Genomic DNA, 11,278 nt, shown 5'->3' with positions numbered 1-11,278 from the left:
TACAGTTACGAGAAAGTGAGCACCGATCAAGCTGGCTCGCAATTGTACTGCAAGTATTGTAGACTCTATGGACATACCATAGACAAGTGTGGTAAGTCTCAATACAAGGGAACCACTGACCCACAGAAACCCAAACCAACTCCTCCTAAGTCCGGTAAGCCTGTGATGAATGTTGATGTTAATGTTAATGATCTTTCTCTTTTCAGTAACCACCTGTATACTGGAACTGTCTCTGCCAACGGTTCAAATCCGGAGGGACGTTTCAAATTGAAGATCTTGAGGGACACAGCGGCTCTTCAATCGATCATCTTGAAGTCGGCTGTGCCCAACATCGTCTACACCGGAGAAACTGTCTTCATCACTGACCTCACTGCTACCACTCCATACCCTCTCGCCAGAGTCCACCTGGATTGTCCCTACGTGAACGGAGAAGTCCAAGTCGCCGTCAGGGAAAAGCTTTTTCCCATGCCTGGAGTGCAACTTCTCCTAGGCAACGACTTGGCAGAAGACCTGCAACCGACCAACCTAATCGTCATGGACAAACCCCAGGTGTGTAACTCTGTGCCAATCAACCCTATTCTAGCGTATGTTCCAGCAGAGGTTCAAGAGAGTGATGAAGTTTCTCCTCCAGTTCTCGTGACCACCCGTGCACAAGCCGCACGTCCACAGCCAGCTGACTCTACTGCTATCGCTGTCCCTCAAGACCCTCAGAAACTACCCCCGAATCTGACCAAGTTGGAGTTCCGTAAGTTGCAGAGGGAAGATCTTGCTTTAACACCATTGTTTTTCCAGGCTGAGACTCAACCCGACAGTATTCCTGGGTTCTTCCTAGAGAACGACTTGCTCTACCGCAGATATAGACCCAGTAAACTGAAGGAGGAGGACGATTGGGCCAACATCGAACAACTTGTGATTCCTACCAGCCTGCGGCCCACTATTCTACACCTGGCCCACGGAGCACTCTCCCACTACGGCTTCAACAAGACTTACCATGGAATTCGTCAAGACTACTACTGGCCAGGTATGGTAAATAGCGTCAAACAGTACGTAAAACAGTGTCATACATGTCAGATGGCAGGCAAACCGAACATCTCCATTCCCAGAGCGCCACTGATTCCCATACAGGTGCCTGGGGAACCTTTCCACAGACTTATAATAGACTGTGTTGGTCCTTTACCTCGGACCAGTTCAGGTAACGCCTATATCTTAACCATCCTGTGTCCTACCACCAGATTTCCCATAGCAGTTCCAGTGAAGAACATCACGGCTGCTACGGTTGTAAAACATCTATTGAAGATCTTCACTCAATACGGATTTCCCAGGGAGATTCAGAGCGACTGTGGTACCAACTTCACCAGTGATCTCTTCAAAAGGACACTGGAGGAGTTCAACATCAAACAGGTATTGTCCAGCCCCTATCATCCTGCTTCACAGGGTTCTCTTGAACGTAGTCACCAGACTATCAAAGCACTCTTGAAAAAGTTTTGTAGTGAAACCTCTAAGGATTGGGATAAGCAAATCGACCTTATAATGTGTATTTACAGAAGTCTCCCCAATGAGTCCCTAGGAGTATCTCCTTATGAGATGCTCTACGGCCGTAAGTGCCGTACTCCCCTTAAGGCTTTCAAAGACTCTCTCCGAGATGCCACCTTCAGTGAGCATCAGAATATGCCCCAGTTTCTTCAAAACCTTCAACACATTCTAGAGAGAGTCCACCGTTTTGCCAATGATAATCTATTGAGAGCCCAGGAGAGGATGAAGACTCATTACGACCAGACCAGCAAAGTAAGAAAATTTAAGCCAGGAGACTTCATTCTAGCATACTTCCCTATCCCAGGTTCACCTTTACAAAACAGGTTTTCAGGACCCTACCGCGTCAAAGAGTGCAGAAGCAACAACAACTATGTTATAGAGACTCCTGATAGGCGGCGGAAGACCCAGCTGTGCCACGTCAACCTCCTGAAGCAATATAATGGTACTCCTCCCACTGTCCTGATTAACTGTTCTACCTTCACAGAACCCTACATCCACAGTGAGACCTTTCCAGCTTCTCCTCCCGAAAGCACTGACAAGGAGTCAGCGCTTTCTAATTCCGAAATCCTTAATGATCTTCCCAAATACTTTCAGGATAATAATAGTGCTCCTTGGCCATATTCTAATTCCACTCTCACCTCGTCAGATAAGCCCTTCATCCTCCATGTCGACGCCAGTGGTACCGACGTTGGTGGTGTCGTGATGCAGCAACGAGGCGAGGAGAACACCCCTGTCAGCGACTACTGCTACAAGGAACTACGGAACAATTGGCAAGGAGCTACTCTTCATCATCCTGAAGCTCCAGCACTTCACTCCACACCTGAAAAGTGCGTGGTCTACCATCAACACGGACCACACCACCCTACACCTCCTGCAGCACGCCCACTTCTCATCTCAACGTCTTCTACTATGGGCTTGCTAACTGCAGAAATTCAACCTGGAGACACGCTATACCAAGATTCCGACAACATCTTAGCCAATGATCTCTCCAGAGTTAATGAAGTAGAAGCGACTCCATCTATTACTCCACCACATAACGACGTACTTCTTCCAGAACCGCAGGCTTCGGGGGAGAGTTGTGACGATAATCTCCTTTAAGAGATTGAGCCTGCTCTTCCCTCCAAAGTTCGTCGATACATACATCTATATAAAACTAGTATGGATGAAATATCCAACAACGACAACACCAGCAAGGTTTGCCAGAGCGCAAAATGTATGCAGCCAGGAACACCTGCTCCACCTCGAACCACCAAACTACCTGTCTTGCCGCCTGCTCCTCGCTGATTGGCTGCGAGTCCAGCTGTAACTGCACTCCACCCACCATACTACTTGATGTCTGGGGCCGCCACGACCTCAGTCCTCAGAATATCCCGTGCTTTCGACAAGTTAACAAGTCTCGTTGGTTGACTAAGCCCCAGGCTTACGTGTACTAAGAGAGGTGATAGCTTGAAGCCAATATTCCGGCACCTATTTACTTTGTTTGCCATACACTTGTTATTTGTTCATTTGTCTTAACGTAACTTTTCATTTTGTCATTTGATTATTCTTATTACTTTGATTGATTTTATTATACGAATTTGTATGTCCATTTTATTCATGTTTTGCTTTCTTTAACGTAATTAAAATTTCATTGTTAAAATTTACTTGTGTTTTGTGTGTCTTCTCCTTATCTTACCACAGACGAAGTTCCAGAATTTCTATTTTTTTTTGTTAATATGTGACGAGGCCATACCCCTAGCTTTTGAACAGCCGAACACCAACGTGTTACCGTCACAATATATATATATATATATATATATATATATATATATATATATATATATATATATATATGTCGTACCTAGTAGCCAGAACGCAATTCTCAGCCTACTATGCAAGGCCCGATTTGCCTAATAAGCCAAGTTTTCATGAATTAATTGTTTTTTGACTACCTAACCTACCTAACCTAACCTAACTTTTTTGGCTACCTATCCTAACCTAACTTTTTCGGCTACCTATCCTAACCTAACATATAAAGATAGGTTAGGTTAGGTTAGGTAGGGTTGGTTAGGTTCGGTCTATATCTACGTTAATTTTAACTCCAATAAAAAAAATTGACCTCATACATAATGAAATGGGTAGCTTTATCATTTTATAAGAAAAAAATTTGAGAAAATATATTAATTCATGAAAACTTGGCTTATTAGGCAAATCGGGCCTTGCATAGTAGGCCGAGAAGTGCGTTGTGGCTACTAGGTACGACATATATAAATATATATATATATATATATGTCGTACCTAGTAGCCAGAACGCACTTCTCAGCCTACTATGCAAGGCCCGATTTGCCCAATAAGCAAAGTTTTACTGAATTTATATATTTTCTCTAATTTTTTTCTTATGAAATGATAAAGCTACCCATTTCATTATGTATGAGGTCATTTTTTGTTTATTGGAGTTAAAATTAACGTAGATATATGACCGAACCTAACCAACCCTACCTAACCTTACCTAACCTATCTTTATAGGTTAGGTTGGGTTAGGTAGCCGAAAAAGTTAGGTTAGGTTAGGTTAGGTAGGTTAGGTAGTCGAAAAACAATTAATTCATGAAAACTTGGCTTATTAGGCAAATCGAGCCTTGCATAGTAGGCTGAGAAGTGCGTTCTGGCTACTAGGTACGACATATATATATATATATATATATATATATATATATATATATATATATATATATATATATATATATATATATATATATATATATATATATATATATGTGTGTGGTAGTGAGCCTACAGGAGCAGAGCAAAGGTTTATGGTGGATACAAATGAATGTATAAGGGGAGTGTTTGAATGCTTATTGGCGTGTAAGACGCAGTGTAAGGTGGGAGATTGATTTCTTCTTGTGTTAGGGAATATTTATGCAGAGGTTTCTGGTGTTTCAGCCACAGGCTGAGTTTATATAATTTTAGAGCTGAGTGTATAATATTGTTATAACGAGATTTCACCCCATTTAGTTAGGGAGTAGTGAGTGGTAAGCCAAGAGTTGGACAGCCACCTGATATGGATGGTTGGTGAAGCCAGGGTATGGTATTGGATTGCTACCGGGTTGTAACAGCTTGGGGTGTTGTATGATATTATTTTAATGTTTTCATGTCACGTATTGTATTTGATTTTTTTTCGTTTAATAAATGTGTACTGCTAGCTGGCTTTTGCACTTGTCCTGGTGAGGCTCCCCTGAAGGCAGGAGAGAGAGAGATTGAAAAAGGATCACAGGTGTGGACAGGGTGGCAGAGAATACTAATTCACGAATGGGATTTAGGAGATCATTCCAAACAAGGAGAGAGTGGGGGAGTCACGGCAGCTCAAGTAAGGTGTGTACACAAGACAACGAGGCCAGTGTTGGAGCCGCACCCTTTAATATGTGATGCTGAACCCCTCTCCAAGATCAAGAGGTGTACAGAGTGATCTCCTGCGGAAACTTCATGCACTCCATTGGTTAATGTTGGTCGACCGACGATAGCAGGAGTGTGGCTGCCGAGGTCGGTTGACTGTTCCGGCAGAGAGTGGTTGGGAGAAGTTGTTCGCCTATACGCAAGTAACTGTCTGATGCAACAACAAGAGCTCCCTTTGGAGATTTAAATTCCATAACCCCCAACCCCCTCAGACCAGAACACCTCTCACAAGAGACCATCTCCCTCGAAAACCTCCTCAGTCTCAGCATTGTTATATGTAGTGACCTCAAACACTGGGACCTCACCCACCGGATCCTCACCCACCGGGACCTCACTCATTACCACCTCACCCACAAGGACCTCACCCCCCGAGACCACACTCATCGGGGGTTGCAACCCGTCCTCTTAAAAAAGAACGTCACTTTTGGCTGGTATGCGCACTATGGCCAAATTTGGACGTAATTTGAAATGAAATCCACTCACAAAAGTGACGTTCTGTTCCGTTTTCTATTTGAGTCGTCCGGCGTACGCGCAGAGGTTATAAGAGGACACTTTAAATTAACGTTTTTCATAACGTTTTGAAACTTTATGAGAATTTCCTGCCCACCTAACCTATCAGAGGACCCTTAACTTACTGTTGTTGAAAAAAAAAAATCCCAAATTTATTTTCATATTTTTTTCAATTTCAAATTACGTCCAAATTCGGCCATACGGGCAAACGGCCAAAAGCGACGTTCTTTTTAAGAGGACAGGTTGCATCGGGACCTCACCCACCGGGACATCATCCACCACGACCTCAACCACTGGGACTCACCCACCGAAATTTCACCCACCGGGACCTCACCCACTGGGACCTCACCCACCGGGACATTACCCAACGGGACCTCACCCACCGAGATTTCACCCACCGGCACCTCACCCACTGGGACCTCTCTCACTGGGACCTCACCCACCGGGACCTCACTCACTGGGAACCTCACCCTCTAGACCCTCACCCACCGGGACCTCACCGACCGGGACTTCACCCACCGGGACCTCACCCCCTGGGACCTCACTCACCAGGACCTCATCCACCGGGAACTCACCCACCACGACCTTACCCACCACGACCTCACCCACTGGGACTTCACTCACCGGGACCTCACCCACCGGGACATCCCGTCAAACACACACCGAAACTACAACGTTGGTACAACGTCCGAATAAGTTTAACACCTCCTAACCAGTTATAACAACCAATATAGCAAGTTGTAACAACGTTCTAATACGTCATAAATACGTTAAGCCAAGATGTAACAACTTTATTACAAGTTGTAACAAGCGGAAAATAGAGACAGTTTCGGTTTGTGTTTCCAGGGATCTTTGCCCCGGCGGGTTGCATCTCTCACGCCTCCACGCTGGGGTGACCTGCTAACGTGACACTCTCTAGGCACTTTTGTGTTTACGTCACGTCATCATTACGCGTTAACGTAACACCAACATAAACCTGTTATGTACGCGCCTGTGGTGCATTCATAACAAGGTGTGAAGCATCTGAATAATGCTCTCTAATTACATACATTTTCAGAACAATTTAGTGCAAAAATGTGTTGACGTTGTTGTAAGAATGCAAATTAGCTCCTGATATGCACAAGATGTCAATATTACATTCTTCTGACTGCAATTTCATGCAACGTAATCAACTTTCGTATGACAAAGGACTCCCATAAACTATCAAGATGGAGTAAGTAGCAGAGGAATGTTTTTTTTCCCTTGAGTACACTAGTTGAGTGGGAATCGGTGTGAATAGTCGTCCTTGGACACGTATTCACCTGGTCGAGACTCACTTTGGTTCCGCAAGGTCATGACTGCAGAGAAAGTAATGTGAAAGATTCAAATAATTCATAATTTATTGGTATTGTGACTTAATAGGTTTATATGGCATGGAAGGTATAGACTGTACAAGCCAAATAGTCAACAACATATTTGGCTCAAGAGCTAGCGCTCGATCCTGCAAGCTCATTTAAGTGAGTTTTTAGGTGAGTACAGACAGCAAGCACCCGTGTGATTAAGGGGTCACCAAACTACCAAGTTGGTGGTTAAGGGTCACCAAACCACCAAATAGATGATTAAGGGGTCACCAAACCACCAAGTAGGTGGTTAAGGGTCACCAAACCACCAAATAGATGATTAAGGGTCACCAAACCACCTAATAGGTGATTAAGGGCACCAAACCACCTAATAGGTGATTCATGGGTCACCAAACCACCAAATAGGTGTTAAGGGGCACCAAACCACCAAATAGGTGTTAAGGGGCACCAAACCACCCAATAGGTGTTAAGGGGCACCTAAGGTCAGTAGCAAGACTTGGCAGCGGAGTCACGGAAACAAGTTTAAGAATCACCACATGTTTAACAGTAACATAATATACAGGAAGCTTTGGGTAACTCGACATTGATATCAAAAGAGCGAAATCGCAGAGGAGAGATAATAATAATTATTAATTCATTGTGTCGGGGGACAGGAAGCCAGAGCATTTTCATACATCACACTACCGCTTATATTGACGACGTCAACCACTGGCAAATACCTGATCCCCTGACATACACTCATCACTAATGATGAATAATGACATACACTCATCACTACTGATAAGTAATGACATACACTCATCACTAATGATGAATAATAACATACACTCATCACTACTGATAAGTAATGACATACACTCATCATAACTGAGCAACAATCAACAAGTGAGACACTCGTTGTCTTACAATTAATACTGCAAGGATTAATGATTAGGTCATCATCTGGTCCATCTTTCTCAGCCTCCACCACCTGCCTCTGGTGTGGCTGGCACATCGCTGAGAACTATATGTGGCACATCACTGAGAACTATATGTGTCACATCACTGAGAACTGTATGTGGCACATCACTGAGAACTGTATGTGGCACATCCCTGAGAACTGTATGTGGCACATCACTGAGAACTGTATGTGGCACATCACTGAGAACTGTATGTGGCACATCCCTGAGAACTGTATGTGGCACATCACTGAGAACTGTATGTGGCACATCCCTGAGAACTGTATGTGGCACATCACTGAGAACTGTATGTGGCACATCCCTGAGAACTATATGTGTCACATCACTGAGAACTATATGTGTCACATCGCTGAGAACTATATGTGTCACATCGCTGAGAACTATATGTGTCACATCGCTGAGATCTATATGTGTCACATCGCTGAGAACTATATGTGTCACATCACTGAGAACTATATGTGGCACATCACTGAGAACTATATGTGTCACATCACTCAGAACTATATGTGTCACATCACTGAGAACTATATGTGGCACATCACTGAGAACTATATGTGGCACATCACTGAGAACTATATGTGTCACATCACTGAGAACTATATGTGTCACATCGCTGAGAACTATATGTGTCACATCACTGAGAACTGTATGTGTCACATCACTGAGAACTATATGTGTCACATCGCTGAGAACTATATGTGTTACATCACTGAGAACTATATGTGTCACATCACTGAGAACTATATGTGTCACATCACTGAGAACTATATGTGTCACATCACTGAGAACTATATGTGGCACATCGCTGAGAACTATATGTGTCACATCACTGAGAACTATATGTGTCACATCACTGAGAACTACATGTTGAGAGACAAATAAATGAACATCACAAACTGTGCACTTAGATTGGTCAGGTGTTAATCAACACACGTTCCAGTACTCATGCACTCTGATCTACAGAGTGCATGTACTCTGCTGGCGTACTGTGCTTGTACGAGGTGCTGCTGGTAGCGGTGAAGGTCTCACACTCGTCCACACCTGGCAGTATATTGGGAGAACCTTGGAGTATTAGCGAGCTTCCTCACACGGCTCCCCCCCCCCCCCCCCACCCAATGCGAGTCGTGGCTGAGTGGATAGCGCTTGGGGTTCGTAGTCCTAAGGGCCCGGACTCGATTCTTGGCCGAGGTAGACACAAATGGGCAGTTTCTTTCACCCTGATCACCTGTTCATCTAGCAGTAAATAGGGACCTGGGAGTTAGACAGCTGCTATGGGCTACTTCCTGGGGATTTGTGTGTATTCACCTATTTGTACTCGCCTATTTGTGTCTGCAGGATCGAGCATTAACTCTTGGATCCCGCCTTTCGAGCCATCGGTCCTATTTCCCTATCATTCCATGTTTTAAAATTATGAATAGAATTTGCTTCCACAATTTGCTCCTTAAGTGTATTACATTTTCCCACTACTCTCACGCTAAAAGAAAACTTTCTAACATCTCTGTGACTTCTGAGTTTCCAGCTTCCATCCATGTCCCCTCGTTCTGTTACTATTTCGTGTGAACATTTCGTCTATGTCCACTCTGTCAAATCCCCCTGAGTATTTTATACCTTCCTGTCATATCCCCCCTATTCTGAATTTTTTTTTAGTTTCCTTATGTGTTTCGTCAGGTGGGGACTCCATGATGGGGCGGTATACTCTAAGACTAGCCTCACGTAGGCAGTGTAAGGTGGCCTAAATGTCTCCTTACTTAGGTTTCTGAATGATGTTCTAACTTTTGCCAGTGTAGAGTACGCTGCTGTCGATATCCTATTTTTATGTGCCTCAGGAGTTAGATTAGGTGTTACGTTCACACCCAGGTCTCTTGCTCGCGTCGTCACAGGTAGGCAGTTCCCCTTCATTGTGTACTGTCCCTTTGGTCTCCTATCACTTAGTCCCATTTCCATTACTTTACATTTGCTCGTGTTGAACTCCAGTAGGCATTTCTCTGACCATCTCTGCAACCTGTTCAGGTCCTCTTGGACGATCCTACAATCCTCATCTGTCACAACTCTTTTCATCAAATTTGCGTCATCCGCGAACATCGACATATAGGATTCTACTCCTGTAAACATATCGTTAACGTATATTGGAAATAGAATTGGTCACAGCACCGATCTTTGAGGTACTCCACTCATTACTGTTCGCCAGTCCCACTTCTCGCCCCTTACCGTAACTCTCTGACTCCTTCCTGTAAGGTAGTTCCTTACCCATGTTAGGGCCATGGGTAAGGATCCCTACTATGTGTGTATGTGTGTGTGTGTGTGTGTGTGTGTGTGTGTGTGTGTGTGTGTGTGTGTGTGTGTGTGTGTGTGTGTGTGTGTGTGTGTGTGTTTTAGTGAGAAATAAATGTAGTAGACAGGGAAAACAGTCTACTGTTTTAGACTGCTGTCTACAGGCACCAGTTGGCTGGGCAGGCAGCAGCTGGCTTGGCAGGCAGCAGCTGGCTTGGCAGGCAGCAGCTGGCTTGGCAGGAAGCAGCTGGCTTGGCAGGCAGCAGTTGGCTTGGCAGGCAGCAGCTGGCTTGGCAGGCAGCAGCTGGCTTGGCAGGCAGCAGCTGGCATGGTAGGCAGGCACCAGCTGGTGTGGGAAAATCCTAGCAGGCTTTCATACTTTTATTCTATTTTTTATTAAAATATTTACTTTAATTTATTTTGCAGTTGACTTTAATATTATATTATTTTTCTTCTGAGTTAGTTCTTAGTTAGTTAGGGGACTATATATTCTGACTTAACCTGGTAATATATTTCTGCACACATAGTTGGGGGGGGGGGGACAATTTGTGGCTTAAACCATTTTAAGGTGGATCCTTCATAAACCACAAATTGTTTACCTAGTCTTTAGTATATATAATAAATCATACCACATTTGGTGGTCTAATCTACTCAAATTATACTTATAGTTAACTTAATTATGTATACTACTCTATCTACAGTATTAAACACAAAAGGGCCTTATCTGATACTGTAGTTGTGGCCTGCTAAGGCTGTGTAATTGTAGCATCAGCTTGGAGTGTGGCCCTGAGCCTCAGAGTGCCACGTAATGGCGGCTATCTGTAGCCCTGCAAGGCTTGATGTACTGCTGGGTAACACATTTCATTAATTATGTTGGGAGCCAACTGTCTGCTTCAGTAACTTCCCTCAAAATTACCTGTTTGGGATGTTTAACATTAGTAAAAGCACACGAACATATTAAGGCACTGGTATGACATGAATAAGAGGGAATTATAATGTTGAGTATGTACTTGGTTGAGCTTTAAAGCTCTCTTATAACCGACTACCTAACTAATATTGACAAGTGCACACTACCAATATAAAGTTATAAGGCAGTAGGATACTCAAGTATTTTGTTGGGTGGTTGAACTGCTGTGGTAGTTCCCTTAGGACAAAGTAAAATGTCTGTCGTGGGAGACTTGTATCACAATTCTCCAACAGCACTCTCATGTTTTTTTTGTTTTTTTTCTGTGG

The 11,278-nt window shown here is 43.8% G+C and overlaps 1 protein-coding gene across 1 annotated transcript; it reads right to left on the bottom strand.

Annotated features, from left to right (window-relative positions):
• Nucleotides 1-7,771: 7,771 nt before the first annotated feature.
• Nucleotides 7,772-10,025, bottom strand: LOC138355526 (uncharacterized). The gene is made up of 2 exons (XM_069310725.1): nucleotides 10,022-10,025; nucleotides 7,772-8,634 (listed from the first exon to the last, which is right to left on the bottom strand). The coding sequence occupies exons 1-2, from the start codon at nucleotides 10,023-10,025 to the stop codon at nucleotides 7,772-7,774; spliced, it is 867 nt and encodes a 288-aa protein (XP_069166826.1).
• Nucleotides 10,026-11,278: the final 1,253 nt, after the last annotated feature.

This window comes from Procambarus clarkii, chromosome 67 (genome assembly GCF_040958095.1).
Source record: "Procambarus clarkii isolate CNS0578487 chromosome 67, FALCON_Pclarkii_2.0, whole genome shotgun sequence".
Taxonomy (NCBI): domain Eukaryota; kingdom Metazoa; phylum Arthropoda; class Malacostraca; order Decapoda; family Cambaridae; genus Procambarus; species Procambarus clarkii.
This window is presented reverse-complemented; position numbering and strand designations above follow the sequence as displayed.